The sequence below is a fragment of the Balaenoptera ricei genome, chromosome 1 (assembly GCF_028023285.1).
Source record: "Balaenoptera ricei isolate mBalRic1 chromosome 1, mBalRic1.hap2, whole genome shotgun sequence".
Lineage (NCBI taxonomy): Eukaryota > Metazoa > Chordata > Mammalia > Artiodactyla > Balaenopteridae > Balaenoptera > Balaenoptera ricei.
In genome coordinates, this window is record NC_082639.1 from 155038445 (window position 1) to 155058164 (window position 19720).

The 19720-nt window shown below is 47.6% G+C and overlaps 1 protein-coding gene and 1 pseudogene across 1 annotated transcript; one reads left to right on the forward strand and one right to left on the reverse strand.

Moving 5' to 3' along the window:
• Positions 1-215: 215 nt before the first annotated feature.
• CAMK1G (calcium/calmodulin dependent protein kinase IG) lies at positions 216-19183 on the reverse strand. The gene is made up of 11 exons (XM_059904455.1): positions 19077-19183; positions 13286-13414; positions 9548-9622; positions 7317-7455; positions 6558-6681; positions 5110-5185; positions 3926-4038; positions 3087-3165; positions 1543-1630; positions 882-1306; positions 216-306 (listed from the first exon to the last, which is right to left on the reverse strand). The coding sequence occupies exons 1-11, from the start codon at positions 19166-19168 to the stop codon at positions 216-218; spliced, it is 1431 nt and encodes a 476-aa protein (XP_059760438.1). The 5' UTR covers positions 19169-19183.
• On the forward strand, positions 13794-14227 carry LOC132353321 (small ribosomal subunit protein eS25-like; annotated as a pseudogene).
• Positions 19184-19720: the final 537 nt, after the last annotated feature.

Here is a 19720-nt window from a genome sequence, read left to right on the forward strand (position 1 = left end):
TCCAGGTTTGGAAAGGCAGAGAAGAGGTGAATAGCTATCTCTCCTGCAGAAGAAGGGGGTTCAGGGTGGGGGGGTTGCTGTCGCCTCTGGTACCCCTCGGACCCCATCACTGAGACTCTGTGACTGCGATTTCCCCCTGAGCCCACGGCCCTGGCCCTCCTCCCTCTAGTTCCCTCACCTGAAAATTGTAGTGACACAGACTCAGGCCCCAGGGATCACATAATGAGACAGACTCCCGTCTGCCCCACCCGGCAGTGGGAGCTGCCGCTGGCTTTAACTGGCACCATGACCTCCGATTTGAAGTTCCTGGAAAGGAAGTGGAGTAGCAGGCTATAGAGTATTTGAGGAGGAAGGAGAGCCGGGATAATTCTCTGTGCCTGTGGCTGCCGCTCAGCACTCCCTTTATGAGCTTCAGAAAGTATGAGCCTTTATAGAAAAGATGAATGAGATAACCAAGCCCCCAATGTCCCCCCAAAACACAGAGGCCCTGGAAACTCAAGGGACCTAACGCCCACCACTCACACCTACCCAGCTTTCTGCAGGCATTTATAATCCCTGTTGCCTCACTAAACTTTGACAGTACCTCTGTGGGGCAGGCTGAGCAGGTATGATCCAATCAACCCATTTTACAGATGAGCAAACTAGAAACAGAGATATGGATTGAAATGACAGTGGCCACACAGCTGGTGAGGGGTGGGGACAGGACTGGAGGCGTTTCCCTTGACCCCCTCCTCCTCCCGCATCCAGAGCTCTCCCACCCTACAGAGCTGCCCCCAAATGGGAGAGGCTCTCTGGTCAGTTTCTTTCAGCTCCATTGCCTGAGTTCTTTCAGACCCAGGCTGAGCAGGGCTAGGCCTTGGGCTTTGGCTGAAAATACGTACTGTTTTCTGTTGGCCCTTTTGAGGAGCGTGGGCTCAGAGCAGTAGGAGGACTTCCCTTTGGTCCCGACACTCAGGCAGCTGGAACAGCAGCCGCAGGGCCCGACAGCCAGGGGCCCCTGCTGCATGGGCACGAGGCTGCTGCTGATGCGGAGGGAGCCGTGGATCAGGCAGTTGAGGGACCTGCCCCCAGGGGCAGTGGGCAGGGGGCCATGCTGGCAGGGCAGCCGGGTCAGGGCAGGGAGGGCCACACTCTGGTCCAGGGCGGGTGCCTCCGTGATGGTGATCTCAGGGGAGCTGGGTCTTGAGGCTTCAGAGGCTTGAGTGATGGGTGGCCTGTGCTCCACCTCCGGGCGGACACCTGGGCTGTGCAGGTTCATGTGCAGCTTCCTCATGTGGTGGACCACGGCTGCCGCGTTGAAGGCTTGCTGAGGAGATAGGAGACCAGTCTCTGGCCGTCTCCATCCTCAGAGGGCCGTGAGGCTTAAGCTTTCCCTTTGCCCTGCAACCTCTTGAAACCGACGTGTGCACTTCTCATTTCAGAGAGGGTTCAGGGAACTCCAGGGTCTGCTGGGAGACCCCAAGGAAAGCCCCTACCCCAGCTGCCCCAGCCCAGCCTCCAGGGCCTAGACAGCCTGCCCGCCTCCAGGAGAGGACAACTCACCCTCCACTTGCTCTTGGCAAAGTTCTTCTGGATCTGGAGGCTGACTGATGGGTAGATGTCCCGGTGGAGGGCTGTGTTTCCATTAATCCTGTGGACGTGGAGGGGACCCCTGGCTAGTGGTGGTTACAGGGACTCAGCCAGGGGTTGGGCAGGGGGCTGGGCATAGGGTAAACTGAGTGGACTGCCTCAGGACAAGGGCACCCGGAGCTAGGAAAGGGGTGGAGCCAGGGCTCCTCTTTCCGCCAGGCAGGTCATAGGGGGCCTATGCTTTAGAAACTTGCTTTAGAGCTGGGTGGGCAACCTATAGCCTGTGGACCAAATCTACTCATTGCCTGCTTTTGTAAATAAGATCTTGCTGGGACACAGACGCGCCCATTCATTCAGCTATGGGCTATGCTGCTTCCGAGCTGCAATGGGAGGATTGAGTAGTTGCCATGGAGACGATATGGCCAGCAAAGCCTAAAATATTTACTATCTGGCACTTTACAGAAAAAAAGTTTACTGACCCTATCCCCCCACCCCATGTCAGAGGGCGTTTGGGCTGTCACCATCCTTTGGCTCAAAACTTTGCTCAGAACCCACATTCTCCTGCAAACTTTCCTCAGTAAGGCCACCCAATACAGGCTGCCCTTTTCTTGTCCCCTCAGCCTGTTATTCATCCATCTCTAAGTGTCCCTCAGACACTTGCCACATACACAGTACTTTCTAGGTACTAAGGGACCCAGAGAAGTAACAGACGTGGTCCTGATCGCTAGGTGCTTACAGTGTAGGTTTGAAGCCTTGTTTCATGCCATGAACTAGAGTAATTCATGGTAAGCTGTGTAATGGATAAGGAAAGATGGGAGGTCTGTCTAGATTGCAGGAGGCAGGGCTTTAGAGAAGGACAAAAGCTGCTCTGGATCCTGAAGAATGCTACATCTAATGCAGGGCATTCAATGTGGTGAGAATGGTATGACCCAAGGTGTAATTTGGGAAAAACTTGGTTTAGAAAGCGGGGGAGGGCAGGGAGAGAAATATAGCTATTAGGCCTTTCTGGAATACAGAAGGTACGCTGGGAATCCTGAGAAATGAAGTTGGAGGTAACGGGTAAGGCCAGATTAGGGAAAACCTAGGCTTGCTGTGGTGGGAATTGGGGAGCTTGTAAATTTTCCAGCAGGGGTGTAGCATGAAAAACGAAGTGTTTCAAGATTTTATTTACCTGCCTTACCAATTGGTTGCTTTGGGATTGTTCTCAAAGCACCTTGCATGGAACAGACTTTGACCCCAGGGTAAAATGATGCTCTTAAAGACAGGGTAAAGTTACCTGTCTAGCTGCATCTGCCTCCTGAACTTGACTAGATGACCCAGCTGCCACCATTGGGTCAGGATCCACTTACTTAAATGCTATTTTCTTCTCTAGCTGGATCTGGTCTGTACCCTTTGGATGTCACACAGTAAACAGCTAGGGCAAGCAGACTCCAGGGAAACATGCTGTGAATGAGTCAGCATGGTGTTTGCGGACCGACAGGTGAGGGTCTAGAGCCCATCCCCCATTCCTCACTCACCAGGGGTGCCTCAAGGCCTTCTCACAGGTGTACCGCTCATTCGGGTCCTTCTCCAGCAAGTGGCAAATAAAATCCTTGGCTAGGGGGAGCAATCAAAGATACAACAGATAAGGACCAGATTTCATGACTGATGGAAATTCACTTCCAGGCTGGTGGGTGGCACTGAAAACACCTTTAGCTCATCTTCCAAAGAGGCAATTTTAAGAGTCTTGAAAGAGAGAAAAAACCAAACCACCTGACAACAACCCACCACAAACCACCAGAAAGGCTCTATGCAGCCGTGTCACCCACCCAACACTGTAGATACATCTCTGGGCACGAGGCACCAACGTGCCTGATGCCATGTGGGTGCACATTTGCACCAGTCAGGGGCCAGCACCGCACATGGGCACACGTGTGAATGCTAGCTTATCCCAGCTCTGATCCCCACTTAATGGACCCAACAACAAATACTGATAACCTTCCCACACACAGACATTGCAGACTCCTGATCTTGATATGTGAAAGGCAAAACTTGGCCTTGGTTTTGCCACTCCTGCCTGGAACACTCCCCTGTGCCTGGCTCTGCCCTCCTGGCCCCTCATCTGAGCCACCTCCCCAGCTTTTACCAGACATACTGCGGTTCTGCCTCCAGGAAAACAAAAGCATGAACCTGAGATGCGAATCACTTCCTTGGCCTTTGACCCAGATGAAGATTTCTCCACTTTCCTTGGAGGCTGTTCTGTTAGATTCCCCAGGGACTGTCAAGAGCCAGGACTGTCATCCTTTGTTAAGCTCTTGTCTCTTGGCAGCCTCTGCCTTGAGCCTGTTATTTTGTCCTTCACACTGGCTGGTCTTACCTGACTCAGAAATGTCATCCCAGAACGGAGACTCAAACTCATAGTAGCCCTCCTTGATTTTCTCAAAAAGCTTAGACTCAGTGTCTTCATAGAAGGGGGGATACCCACACAGCCTGCAGTGGAATAGGAAGGTACATGCTGCTGAATGACCCCATCCTCCCTGGGCCAACCTCTCCCCTCTGTCCAGCCTCCCACTATATACACAGGCAGGCAACATAAAGGTCCCCACCAGCAGTGTGACCAGGACATGGGTCTGTCTCTGATTCAGGAATGATGCAGGTTCTATCAAGTGTTTATGCAGGAGTCAAAGCTTGGAACAGGCCACCCTGAAAGGCCTCTTTGTACATTATATCCCCCAAACCCTCACCACCTCTCCACATACTTCCCCTGACTCTCAGATGATATATAAAATATTTTTAAGAAGGATGGTAGAAATGTCCACTTGAATGTAAATTTCATGAGGGATGTTTTAGGCTCCTTTGTTCGTCATTCTTCAGTACCTAAACCACTGATTGGCACAGCAGACAGTCAATGAATATTTGTTGAGTAGATGAATGAAGAGAAGCATTATTCAAAATAAGCTGAGGAAATAGAGAAATGCATCCACACTAAGGCGTAAATGACTAATCGCAGATTATTTTCCTAAGAGCAAAGTTTGCTATAAGTGAGAAGGGATGCTGGGGAAGAGGCGGTGAGCGGGTTTGGAAGGGAGAGCCTGAGAATGTGTGGAGAGGAGCGGTGACAAGGGTCGGGTCCATCCAGGCCATCATTTTGCCTTGGGCTGACATTGCCAGGAGAGAAATCTGAGATGTGAACATTTTGCCCACTTGGCTTCTAAGCTTAGCTTGGCTTCTCCCTCTTTTATTGGTCATTCAACAGAGTGGGACTCAATACATTTATATAGAGTAAATGGGGGTGGGGTGCTTAAAGAGGGAGTGCCACGTGGCTGAACAGTGGGTTCACACTGAGCTCTTTTTTATAACCTGGTGGAGATCAGGACAAGAGCCTTTGGAGCTGTGTGCATAAGTGTGTGTGTGTGTGTGTGCGCGTGTGTGCATGCATGTGTACATGCACGTGCTTTGGGGGTGGATGCTGCTCAAGGAGCTGAGATGGGGAGGAGAGAAGAAAGGGTGAGCAGGCTCTGAGGTTCCTCAGGAACTGAGCCAATGCCAGCTTCTACTCACAGTATGTAAGTGATGACGCCAATGGACCAGCAATCCACAGCCTTGCTGTAGGGTTTCTGGGCCAACACTTCTGGAGCTGCAGCAAACCAAAGGCAGAGTCAAAGCTGAGCAGGGGTAAGAGAAAAGGCTGAGGAGTGAGGGACAAATGTCAGGAAGCAGCTTAGCGAAGAGTACTAGGGTAGCGCCTGGGATAGTGTTGATTTTTAAGACTGAAAATTCCCCTAGGGGCAGGGACTGTGTCTTTCCCAGCAGACTAAATCTTCCTCCATCAGACTGAAAGTTCCCATGACAGTGCCTATGACTCCCCCATCAGACTGGGGGTCTCCAGGGCTATGTTTTCCCCATTACACTGAGTACTCTCTGGAGGCAGGGCTTATATCTCCCCACTCAGATGGGGGACCCCCAGTACAGGCACCTTGTGCCTCCTTTCAGACAGGGAAATCTGCAAGGTGAAGGCTGTCTCTCCCACTAGATTGGGATCTCCCTGAAAGCAGAAGTTCCATTAATTGAGGACTTCCATTGAGTAATAACTGTCCCATCAGTCACTGTTACCTTCTGAGGGCAGGGCTTAGTCTACCTCATCAGATCAAGAGCTCCGTGAGGGAATGGGCCATGTCGTCCTCTGATTGGGAGCTCTAGGGCAGTAGTGAGCTGCCGTCTGCACTTATCCCAGATACCAGGGATTTGTATCCAATGGACTCAATACGTGCTGGTAAGTGACCAACCTCTCTTTTGCTGAGAGAGAAGATTCCCTCTGTTGAGTCAGGGTTCTGCTTCCCACTCCCAGCCCCAACCAGGTGATGAGTGGCTAAGAGGGAAGGGGCAGTAGTGGATGCTCTGAGTTTTGGCTTTCTCCCTCCTAGATCCCATGAGTGCTCTCTCCTGGTACCCTGACTGCTCTCACTTTTTGGGGGGCCCTGGGAGCCTACAGGGCTGTTAGGCAGGAGGCCCCACTTCTGCCAGTTTCCTAGGGTATTTTCTTCGGTGTATATTTGGGGACCCATATTTGAGTTCCTCACATTCAAACACAACACTCTGCCTCCAGGATACCACCAGTTGGGGGGCTGAGGTCTTCTCCAGACTGGGAGAAAGTAGAAGGAGGTCTAGTGGCCAACCTCTCAGCAATTTACTGATCTCTGGGTTTGTGATCCTTTCTCTGTCCCTGGTCTAGATAAAGGCAGGAAATCTGTCTGCAAAAGTGAGAACAAAAGTATAGACAGGAGGAGTGGGAAGGCTCAGGGGTAGGATGTCTTTGAAGATGTAGGATTTGTGAGCAGGAGGGGTAGTTCCAGATGGATTGGCTGGCCCTAAACCTCATAAGTGACTGTACTACCAGGATCACCCCTGAAATTGAACCCTGTCTCCTTACAACAATCCTTCTTCATGAATAACATCCATGTGGTGGAATGTAGCCAACTGGTCAACCACCCTCCTGTTCCTAGACTCACCCACGTAGCCTGGGGTCCCACAGGCAGTGGACATGACACCATTCTGCTCCATCTTGGAGAGACCAAAGTCTGTGATCATGATCTTAGAATTCTCCTCAGGGGTGAGGTACAGCAGGTTTTCAGGCTATGGGAGAAGAGAAATATCATGTAATGCAGGATATAGTCACCTGAAACAAGCATCTCTTTCCTTCCCCTGATATATAATTTCTTAGGAAGCTGCATCCTGTGCTCTTGACTTCAAAGCCAGACTAATCTCCCTCCATTCTTCCTTCCTTCTTCCTACCGGACCTTCAACCCCTCTAACCCAGCACCTTGAGTTTTGGTTTTGGCCATGACTTTGATTAGCTTTATAACTATTAATGTACTAACCCTTCCCTCTTCTCATCCTTAACTACCCTAAGACTGTTTTGCTTGTTGAGGAAACCAACCCTTAGTTTACTTTCTCTGATCTCTCTAAAGTCTGGTAAGTGTCTGTTGCAATGTTGACTTTCAATAAGTATTTATTAAATTTGACTGTGGCTAAATTCAAGAAATGTGTGGATTATTTTGGTATCCTAGTAGGGTGAGGCTTAGTAAAAAGTTCAGGAAAAGGCTGAGGTGCAAATGAACAATGATTGTTCAGTCACCCAAGATTTGTTTTAGAATCTGAGGGATGAGCTAGTCTAAGCCTCTCATTTTACAGAGCTTAGACTTCCCATGACTCATGCAGCTTCCTAAAGGGTCATTCCCTGTTTCCCACTGAGGGCCCCGCCTTGGCACCTTTAAGTCTCTGTGGACGATGCCATTCTCGTGGAGGTATTTCACTGCTGACAACACCTGCTGGATCACCAGGCTGGCATCCTTCTCTGTGTAGACACCCCGTTCCAGAATCCGGTCAAAGAGCTCCCCACCAGAAACACTGTGGGCACAGGGGCAAGTGCGGGAATCCAGTACTTATTTCAGGTCAAAGGGACATGAATTCATTTGTTCTGTAGCCCTGGGGACACAGCTGTGGTGGAACAGGCAAGTGCCCACAGACTGTGATTCAAGGGGTGCAGGGAGAACTACTCCAACCTCAGAACACATTCTTTGGGTACCTGGAATGATGTCACTAGGGAGTCATTTATTTGGGCCAACCATTGACCTCTCCCTGGGAACTCTTTTGTAAAATGCAAAATGCCTCTGGTTAGGGTTTTGCAAGAAGCCAATAATCAACTAACACAACATTGTAAATCAACTATACGTCAAAAAAAAAAAAAAAAAAAGGAAGCCAATGATTGCTTCCTGTGGACACATTTCTTAGCTGCTTTCTTTCCTGGCCTAGGACACAGGAAGCCATGATGCAAGGGAGAGGTGAAGCTAAAATCAGACAAAGTAGGAAAGAGAAGGAAGTGCAGATGAGGCTAACTGGCCTTATGCCAGGATTTCTTTCCTCATTTTGGAAAGTTGAGCTACCTAAAGCTGAAATTATGAGGTAGAGTCATATAGTGACTCTGATAGTAATAGTGTTTTTAGGCTCACATGGTATGGTATCTGAGGATTCAGGGGAGCTTTAAGGTCAGGTCCAACCCCCATGTCCTGAATGTTCTCTCCACTATTTTTGCCAAGTTTTCTAGACAGTACTGGAACACATCAGTGGCAGAGAACTCACTCCCTCCTAAGACAGACTGTTTTATTTTTTGTCACTTTCTTACTATTTCCATATATTATGATGCAACCTGATTCCCTGTAGTTTCTGCAAGTGACACTGGTTGTGAGTATGCACACATGACAGCACCATGCAGCAATAAGGAAGTAGAATTTCTCTAATCAAAATGCACACCATCCTACTCCTTTTGTTTCTGTCCTGAAGCTCTGGGCTCTGCTATGGGAGCTAGAGGCCTATGAGAAAGATACTCTTTGTACACAGGTATGAATTCCTGACTCAGACTGGCCTGGGTCCTGGTGCTGGTGCTCTAGGAGGCTTGACGTACTTTGGTGACATCTAAACCTGCCCACCTTCCTACCTGGATGACTGTGTGCTAATTCTGTTGACTTGGCCTCATTAAGGTGACACATGGTCCCTGCTTACTTGTTAGTGCTGCTCTGGGCCCCTCCAAGCTCACTCCCTTGACTGCTTGCTACCACTATTCACTGGGCCTCAGGTGAGCCCAGGAGTTAATAGCCTGAGTTAGCTCATTAAAATTTCTGAAGAATCAGCCTATCAGTCAAAAACATTGCATCCAGCTGTGCTGAGATTGCCGGGTGATGTGCGTGTGAGTGTGTGTGTGTGTGTACTTTATACACAGAAGCATCTCTGAGCCTAAGGCTGAGCCCTCAGGAGCACTGACCAGCCCTACAGCAGTCACTCTCAGGCATCGCTCTTATTTGGATATGACAGTGACATGGACAGCTTTCTAATGGGGTACCATATCTGTCCTACACGTGGGTACACACACAATATCAGCTTATTGTTAATATTGGGTGCCTCTCTTTTGAGAAAGTCTTCTTTCTATTGAATTGATATTGCTCTACCTCTGGCTTCTCCTCCCATGGTAATTTTACCCTGGAGGATGTTAAAATATTTAATGCCCGGTTAAGAGGACATAGACTGACTGGTCAAAATGGACTCAAGCTATGGTGCAGAGAAGGGTTCTGGAGGCCTCCTGCTATGTCAGGCATTACTCCTTCAATTGTAGGGTTGTGGGGAGGTCCAGAAAGTTTGGGGTATAGGGAAGCAGGGTAGGATGGACAGGTTAGGGCCACAGCTATTTGCTGACCAGTAGGAAATATTTTAACGAGTGGTAAGGTTACATTGGTACATACCAACTCAATCATCAGGCCTAGTTTTACCCCTCGGCCCACTCAGAACACATCCATGACCAGAAGGAACTCTTGGCATTTCAGGGTCTCTTGCACTAATTCTTGATTTGTCTTTTAACCACCATCCTTCCCTCATCACCGACCAACCTCTTCTAGTCCCCTAAGGCCCCGCAAGACATGTGTGGAGAAGCAGGTCACCTTCTACTTACAGCTGCATGACCAGGTAGTAGTGAGTGGTGCTCTCATAAATGTCCTCCAAGGTCACGATGTTTTCATGCTTGATCCTGAGGAAGAGTAAGGGTAATGGAGAAAGGTATATGGTTCAGGTTGTCCAGACAAAGAATGCAGATCTAGCCCAGCTGGACTTTTATTTCTTTCAGAGACTATTGCTGACAATGTTTAGGAAGATAAGGTCCTTGTGAAGCCTTCCTAATAAGTAGGCAGTCACAAAGAAATTCCAGAGAAAAGATTCCCAGAATGGTGTTCAGTTCATATTTTTGAATGGGTAATTGATCCGCGTGCCTTCAGGGAACAAATAATTCATTGTTACTCCAGGAATCTCTTTAAACTTTACCAAAAGAGAAAGTTAAAAGAACTGAGGGAGGCTAGGGGAGCATCGATCACTAGGTTATTCTACAAAATGGGTATGCAGGTCTCCTTCAGAAACATCGCGTGAAGTGTGATCCCTCAACGGGTGGGATTTTGGTTAGCTAAGCCTCCTCATGGGTAACCACGGAGGAAGTGCTGCAAAATTATTGTTCCAGGATATTGTGAGAAGTAAGACAGATGCCCATTTTGAGGGTCAGTTCAGTGGGATGCCTTAGATCAGTGATTCTTAAGCAGGGGCTCTTTTGTCCCTAAGGGGATCTTTGACAATATCTAGTGACATTTTTGATTGTCACGATTGGGGAGGGGAGAAGTGCTCCTGGCATTTAGTGGGTAGAGACAGGAATGTTGCTAAACATCCTACAATGCTCAGGAGAGCCCTCAACACAACAAAGATTAGCTGGTTTAACATGTCGAGCAAAGTAAGAGAGTAGCACTGACATATATACACTACCAAATGTAAAATGGATGGCTAGTGGGAAGCAGCTGCATAGCACAGGGAGATCAGCTCGAAGCTTTGTGACCACCTAGAGGTGTGGGATAGGGAGGGTGGGAGGGAGACGCAAGAGGGAGGGGATATGGGGATATATGTTTACATATAGCTGATTCACTTTGTTGTACAGAGGAAACTAACACAACATTGAAAAGCAATTATACTCCAATAAAGATATTAAAAAAAAAAATGTCAATAGCACTGAGGTCAAGAAACCCTGCCCTAGATTACCTTTGTCTGGGATTACTCAGAGGCTGAGGCAAGCAGAATAATCATACTAGCTATGGGGTTGGTTTCTAGGCAGCATCTCTGTGCATGCCCATCCAGGAGAAAAGTCTCTAAGAAGTTTTACTCAAGGCTGTGCAGCACAAGAGTTAACTTAGACTCGGAGTCAGTTGGACCTGAGTTCAGGTCTGACTCAGGCACTTACTAGCTGGGTAACCTTGGCTGGTTTACTCAAATCTTCTAAGCCTCGCTTTCCTTGTCTGTAAAGTACGTCTTTCCCATAGAATTATATCAGGATGAAAAGAGATAAGACGTGTAAAATGCTTAGTACAGTGTCTAGGGAAATAGAAAACACATAATCAATAGTAGCTAACATCTTTAAGATATTTTAAAAAAATACAGACCCCATGCAGTGGCTACATAATGGATTCAACTACATTTATAATCTGACGATGCTAACAGTAATTTATCGATGATTTACTCACTGAACAAATATTTATTGAGCACCTATGCTGTTAGGGACTGTTGATACAATGCAATGATAAGAAAGACCATCTTAGTCCTTGCTCTCAACGAGTTTACAGTCTCTACCCTAATCTCCCTGAAGCCCAGACCTACATCTCTAACATCCTACCAGACACCTACCTCTATGTAGAGATAGGTGGATATTTATTCAATATATGTAGAAGTAGGTGGATATTTATATTCAATATACTGCAACCAATTTCTATTTCCTCTCAGCCTACACATCCTTTTCATTTGCTATTCCAAGCAATGATATGACTGTACACATAACAGCTCAATCTCAGGGACTTATTTTTTTAAATTATACATATGTATTTTATTTACACTTTGATATATTTCATGATAAACATTTTTTTCCCCATCTTAACCATTTTTTAAGTGTACAGTTCAGCAGTATCAAATACGTTCACATTGTCGTGCAAAAATCACCTCTGTCCATCCCCATCACTGTTTTCATCTTGTGAAACTGAAGCTCTATGCCCATTAAACAATAACTCCCCAGTATTCCTTGCCCCCAGCCCCTGGTAACCACCAGTCTACTTTCTGTCTTTATGATTTTGACTATTCTAAGTACCTCATATAAGTGGGATCATACAGTATGTCTCTTTTTCTGACTGGCTAATTTCATTTAGCATAATGTCCCCAAGGTTCATCCATGTTGCAAACATACTGCAGAATCTCCTTCCTTTTTAAGACTGAACAATATTCCATTGCATGTATATCCACATTTTGCTTATCCGTCCATCCACTGCTGGACACTTGAGTTGCTTCCATGGTTTAGTTATTATGAATAATGCTGCTATGAACGTGGGTGTACAAATATCTCTTTGAGATCCTACTTTATCAGGGTCTTTTTAATGCTTTTCTTTTTTACACTCCTACCAGCCAACCCCCAAACCTAATCACTTCTCTCTCTGAAACATTTCTTGAACCCAGTCTTCTTGCCACCATGTGATCTTGCCATTACCCTTGCTTGCATCCTCATCCCTTGCCTTGATTATTGAGAAAGTCTGGCAATTGCTCTCCTGTCCTCTAGGCTGGAATCCTCCAATCCATCCTCCACCACCATGCTTAAGAGGGATGGCTCTAAAATATAAATCTGATCATGGGACTTTTGACTTAAAATCCTTTGATGACTTTTCTTTGCCCACAGAATAAAGTCAACATTCTTTATCATGGCATCTAAGACCCTTTATTATCAGATTCCACTTGACCATTTTAGTTTCATCTCCTGTCCCTTGACGGTACTCACTCTCAGTTCAGGGGCTTCCAATTCTAACTCTCCCCTAACATCCCTTGCCCGTCCATGATTCTATGTTAAAGTTTATGCTACTCTTGGCTGGACTTCCCTTTCTGTACTGCCCCTCCTGCCTCCACAAAATTCTACTCATCCATTAAGGTCTGTCTTTGAAAATGTACCTAAAACACATACTAGTGAAAACACACATATAGGCAACCTGAATCTCTGTCTCCTCTGAACTCTGCCTTTTGCTGTGTGGCTCACATCCAATGGGACTGGTGCTACTTATGGGCACCTTTGACTCTGTTCACAAAATGCGAGCTCCTGAGGGTAAGGAATTTTATTGGTTTCATCCTTGTGGTCTTGATGCCTAATAAACTTTTGGCTCACCACAGGGGTTCCACAAGGGTTTGTTTTATGAGTCCCGCTCTAAACATTTGATGATTTGTTAGTGTCAGCTCCCTCATGATAGTTGGGGTGCTGAACCTGCATTTGCTTTGGAAGAAACTGAGGCGTATTTCCAAATCTTGTGCTGCTTCCTGAATTATTGATTCTTCCTGGTGTTGGCCCTCAATTGATTTTTGGTCCTTTGAGCTAATTACCCTGTGGTTTATGTACACAAACCAACTCTGCTATCAGTTGATCACTAGTTAATTTGCTGGAAAAAAAAAAAAAGAAAATCAGCCAAGACGGCTGTCTGGCTAATATAGCTGATGGTTCAAACTGACCTATTAGCTCAATCGAAGGGAGTAATACTTTTGGGTGTGGAAATTCAGCCCCAGTCCTTCTCGAAGGTAATTTGTGAAGGAAATGTTGTGATCCCACTGTTGCACTCGACCAACCCTAGGACCCACTCACTTTTTCAACACGGCGATCTCATTCTCCAGGCTGCTGTCCCGGAAGGCAGGCGACTTTTTGATGCACTTCAGGGCAAAGAGCTTCCCAGTTACCCTTTGCTTCACCAGGAAAACTTCTGAAAAAGCTCCTCTGAGTAGAAGACACCAAGAGATAGAAATTAGTACTGGCCGGTAGAGAGCATTGCTGGAGGCAAAATGGGTAGATGAAAGAAGGTGTGACGGGTAATTCGTTTCATTGTCATTGTGGGCCCCCCGAGGAGCCATATCCATGGCAGACCCCACCTGACATGCCCTTGTGTGCTTTCTTTCACCTATCACGTGGGAAAGAAAATATTCTATTACAGACTCAGGGTCTAGGCGGCTGCTCTTGCCTAGTTCCATAATTTGGGAATGATGCCCAGAAACTGCTTTAGCTCTGGAGATTTCTCCACTTGGCAAACCCATTAAAGAGAGGCCACTGCTGATCTTAGCGAGGCGGCAGTGATAGCACTTGCTCTCCCGGCTTCCCCATGCTGCCCAAGGATGACAAGAAGAAGAAAGATGCTGGAAAGTTGGCCAGGAAAGACAGAGGCCCAGTGAACAAATCTGGGGGCAAGGCCAAAAAGAAGAAGTGGTCCAAAGGCAAAGTTCGGGACAAGCTCAATAACCTAGTCTTGTCTGACAAAGCGACATATGACAAACTCTGTAAAGAAGTTCCCAACTGGAAGCTTATAACCCCAGCTGTGATCTCTGAGAGACTGAAGCTTCCTGGTTCCCTGGCCAGGGCAGCCCTTCAGGAGCTCCTTAGTAAAGGATTTTTAAGCTGGTTTCAAAGCATAGAGCTCAAGTAATTTACACCAGAAATACCAAGGGTTGAGATGCCCCAGCTGCTGGTGAAGATGCATGAACAGATCCCACCAACTGTACATTTTGAAAAATAAAACTTTATTAAATCAAAAAAAAAGAGAGGCCACTGCAGAGTCAATTTACTTGGCTTCTCCCAACGTGGTGTGCTGTGTGGTCACTGTGTGGCAGTAGGAAGTAGCACTGGGAGACAGGGCTCTGACAGTGAGAGAAAAAAGACTCTTGTATCTGTTTTAGGTAGTGATGATTGCCCTGAACAAATGATTAGCGGCAAGGGAGGTGAGCATCTTCTGGCTCAGTAGGATCTGTGAGGACAAAACGGAACTCAGCAGCTCTGGGCAGGCTGTCTGAAGACAGAAAGGATGGAACCCAATGGGAACACAGGGTAGGATTCCAAATTGCAGGCTTCTTGGTTCAAGGGGGTCCTCTGGAGACAAGGCCATAACAGCAGTTAGCAAATAGGTGATGCTGGAGCCTGATGGCCGACGTTAGAACCTCAGCTTTTTGGGTAACAAGTCACTTAACTTCCATATGCACAGTTTCTTCATCTGAAAAGTGAGAATGTCAATAGTATCTGATTCATAGGGTTGTTTAGAAGAGTACTTGAGTTATAGATATAAGTGCATAAATGTTTTCCTGAGATCTAGTAAACTACATGTGCTAGATACTATTATTCTTATTAGTACTATTATTATTTGAACACCAGTAGGGAGAACACCTGATCGTAACAACAGGCGATAGAGTTTAGGTGAGGAAATAGCTGAGCCATCCTCTCCCCTGCCATCTGGGGATTTTAGCATGAAACCCCAATAGCAATCAAGCTTGTGTAAGGACATTCAGAATCTGCATTAGAAAATACTTGGTGTTTCCTGTTTCCCGCAGCTGCACTTGGAACTGAGTTAATTAGAGACTTCAGAGCTTGCTCTATTCATTCATTCATTCATTCACTCGTCCCTCTAATCAAGATTTATTGAGCACCTACTGAATCTTAGACACTAGAGATAAAAAGGGAAGTGTTTCTGCTCTCAAGGAGCCTGTAAATTAGTGAAGAGCGCAGACAAATGAGCAATTAACATTCACTTTGAAAAATGTTATTAGGCATTACGTGAATGCTTGTTGAGCTGACAGAACCTCTACGTGTTAGGCACTGGGATTAGTTTTGGTCTAGCTTAGAATCTAGTGTAAGAGACACAGATGAGCGGGAAATATTATGAGACCACAGAAAATGGACGCTTAAGACAGGGCCTCTGCTATGGTTGGGCGGGTTACACACTGTACAATTCCAGCAGATGCCATCACCTTGGAGCCACTGTGCCTTTTCATACAATAATTATAAGAACATTTTTGCTCTGGACAGCAAGCTAGAGAAAAGGGCGCTTTTCCCTAATGTGTCCAAACTGACCACTTGGGATGGCGGAGAAGCACATCATTTGTGGCCCTCTGACTTAAGAACACACTGAGCTCAGTTTTAAGGGATCAATGAAAGTTAGCCTAGGGAAAAAACAAGTTGGAAGTGATGTTTCAGGTGGGGGTGGGGAAGAAGCATGAGAAAAAGCCTAGAGGTGCAAAACAGCAGGGAGAGGCAGGGCTGCCTCGGGTAATCCAGCCCCTTTTGCTAGAGTGTGAGGCAGGGAATGAGGGAAGACAAATGTGGATGGGCACCAGGTCCCGTGCCTGGCAGCATATGGAAAATAGTCAGTGTTTGTGTGATGGATGGATGGGTGGATGGGTGGACGGGTGGATGGATGGGTAGGACATTTGGACTGGGATTATCTGTGTGTTCTACTCATCTTGAGACCCCGCTTTCCTTATTGTAAAAGGAGAGTTGAACCACATGGCCTTAAAGGTTCCTTCCGCCTGTGATGTTCTTGGGTCCACCTTCAGATTTCTCCCTTTTCACCTTTATCTTTAGAACCACACATGGATGGTCCCCTGATTTCAAAGCTGACACCCACTCTGGGTCCACTTGTAAAATGAGATCAAACCTTCCTGGGGGATCCTGCAGTGTGTGGTATCTCCTAGGGTTGTGCAATGTTGTGGTAATTACTGCTCTTTTGGCTCAGGCTGCCTTACGCATTGTGTGTGTGTGGGGGGAGGTGGGAGGTGTGGTGTGTGTGTGTGTGTGTGTGTGTGTGTGTGTGTGTGTGTGTGGTGGGGGGGTGGGAGGTATGGTGTGTGCACACGCACGTGTGTGTGTGTGTGTGTGTGTGGCAGGGGCGGGGGAGAGGGATTAGAAGACTTAATTGTGCCATCTGTCAGACTGGGGATCAGAGAGCTAGTTTTGAGTGGCCAAGGTTGCTTGGGTCAGAAGGCAAGATGGGCAGAGGCTTCAGAGCCAAGAGCAAGCGCTTGCTGCAATAGATCTTGATTTGTGTTTCCTGCTCTGAATAGCTCTCTGCTCTTGCTGGGAGCCTGGGTGATGGAGGAGGAAGGGAGGAACCAAGAAGAAAAATCTCTTCCTTGGCAGTGAAAGGACGAGGCCTGGGACTTGGGTGATGTACCCTCTGTAATGGACGAGTTTTGCCCAGTGTCCCTACAGCTGCCCAGGGCCCTGGAATTGTGGGTGGAATCTGGGCAGATTTCACAAAAGCCTGTTTTCCCTGGTGGGTTGTTCCAGAGGAGCTGAGGACTAGAGGAAAGGGGCCTTTGTCATGGGATTCTGGTGCTTCCTGAGCAGGGGAATCAGCTCTGTCTAGCTGCCCCCTCTGTGGAGAGCACCTCACCTGGGTAACTCTGTGGAGTCTGCAGCCTGGGGCTGCCTGTCCCCATCCTGAGCATCACAGAGGTGACTTCTTCTTAGCTTTTGTTCAGCCTTAGCTGCTGCAACAGCTGTGACTTGCCCTGTCTTGTCCACCTGCTTCCCTCAAATTAGTGCTGGGCTGGGTACATTAGAGCCACCAGCAACACTTAAAATATAGATGCCTGGGACTTCCCTGGTGGCACAGTGGTTAAGAATCCGCCTGCCAATGCAGGGGACACAGGTTCGATCCCTGGTCCAGGAAGATCCCATATGCCGCAGAGCAACTAAGCCTGCAAGCCACAACTACTGAGCCCATGTGCCACAACTACTGAAGCCCACACACCTAGAGCCCGTGCTCCGCAATAAGAGAAGCCACTGTAATAAGAAGCATGCGCACCGCAACGAAGAGTAGCCCCTGCTCACCGCAACTAGAGAAAGCCCGCACGCAGCAACGAAGACACAACACAGCCAAAAATAAATAAATAAATAATTTAAAAAATATATACATAGATGCCTGGCCACTGGGTCCTAGCCCCTTAAATTCCAGCTTAGTAGTCTGGGACCAGGAACCTGTATTTCTCAAAATTCCCTAGACTAAAATGATTTTAGAGAATTATTCATTTTCTTGAGTGTGACAATGATATTTGTGAACATAGAAGAAAATGCCCTCATTCTTAGGCAGGGCCGACAGGCGACTCAGAGGTGTTGTGCCATGATGTTCGCAAGTTGTTTACAAATTGTTCAATGCAGTGTGTGTGAGTGTGTGTATGTGTGTGTGTATGTAAAACAAATTAGTAAAATGTCAACCACTATGGAATTTAGGTGGTGGGTATATCGGAGTTCACTGTACTATTATTTCACCTTTTCTTTACTTAGACATTTTCACAGCTAAAAGTTAGAGGCATAAGCTCCCCAGGTGGCTCCAATGTCCTCCTGGGTTTAGAAGCTGCTTGGCAGACCTCACTGAACTCTGTAAGGGTGGCATGTGCTGCCTCTCACAATCCTATAGCACAAATCTGAGCAGAGGGTGAATATGTTCTTGTCAACCTGGGCTTATTTCTCTCTCTTTCTCTGGATTTTTGGGCTGCTTAGCAAATCATTTCGGATTCACTCATGAGCGTTGTCTCTCTCTCCTGCCCAAAACCCCCTCTCTAGCCCACCCCGTCTTGGCAATGGCCCTCCATGGAGGGTGGAGGCTCTGATGACCAGGGCGGCCGCTGACATCCTCCTGCGTGCTGAGTGTCACCCTCGTCTGGGATGGGAGGGCTCAGATGCCTCCTATCAGGGCTGAGCCGGCTCCTTTACGGCTGCAGCGAGAGTGTAGGCAGCTGTCGCTGCCTTAGGTCACTGCCTCCTAGCCAGGCGGAGGGGGCTAAACTTAGCCAATTTGGCTAAAGGGAAAGCTGGCTTGAGTGGACAGCCCACTAAGGGCCCCTCATGTCCCCGGCCCAATTAGCCCAGACTAATTAACTGACCAGCTTGGGTTCTGAGGCCCTGGGAACCGGTGGCCTGGAGTGGGTGCCAGCCTGCGTCAGAGGCTGTGACCTCTCGGAGGAGGGGGTAGGACTAAGCGGAGAGTCAGTTCCAGACAAGCTGTCTCTGCTCCACCAGCCATGTAATCATTGTCAAGGGGGAAGGAACAGACACCCCAGAGGCTGGTAGGAGTTTGGCTACAGCGTGACTTTATTTTTCCAACATGATACTTAAATATGGAGCAGGGAGGATGGTGGTGGTGGTAGCCGATTCAGGTGTGTGTAACCCATCCACGCTCCAAGCCTCAGAAGCTCCTTTTTCTGTCTATAGCAGACAGTGGGTTTGACCTGTTCGCTGCAGGGGGGAAATGAGGAAGCTGGGTGAGGAGGCCCAGGAAGGTTCTAGGGTCACTGTGTCTCCAGAGGTGTTTCAGAACTCCTCTTTCCTGCAACCAGGGCAGGACTCACAAGTTGTCACAGATCTGGAAGCAGGGCGGGGGCCTCTGGGAGTAAGGAGGCAGAACCCTGGGGAAAGGGCTGGATTGTTCTCTGTATTACCCCAAGGTGCCTTTCCCTAATCTACCCCCTGAAGCCCCTACTCTATTCCCTGAGAGCTATTGAGATAGTGTTACAGCAGCCTCAGCCCAGTTTATCATTCTCTGCTGGTCCAGGATGACTCTTTTCTGACTCCCCACAGCAGGCAGTCCAGCCACCCTATCCTCAGCCCCAGGACTCACGATCCCAGCACTTCCATGAAGATGAACGTTTTCCGGATGTTGGTGGTCTGTTTCTTCCAGGAACTGCAGTCATCTTCTTCCTTCCGACCCATTGCCTCCAGAGTTGAAGCTTCTGGGGATGCTTGGTTTGAGGAAGGAAAGAAAGGGTCTGATCAGATAATTCCTCCAATAGGATGAGAACAAGTTGTAAAAAGAATCTAAAATACATCCTGCATGTAACAACTGGAAGGAAAGACTGGGAGCAAAACCTGGGTAATTGGCAAAAATAAGACTTATTCTCTCCACTTGCTTTTGAAACTACCATGACAAATTTTATTGACCGTCTACTGCATGTCCATTGTGCTTGCCCCATGTTCATGGAGTTTAGAGTCTAGTAGTGGAAAATCCGCTTTGTACAAACATACGTAAGGGCAATAAGACATACACGAATGATTAACATGGGACTATCCACCTTGAAGGCATCTGGGCTGTTTCTTAAGATACCAAGTGATCGCCCAGGTATTTATTCAGACTACCGGGTCAGCCGCCCTTCTTTCTATTATCACAGCTCTGACGCCACCTCCAGTCATTACTGTTCTTAACTTATGGGTTAAATGAATGAATATTAGATGAATGAGCATTGTGTTTCCTTTGCAACTCCCATG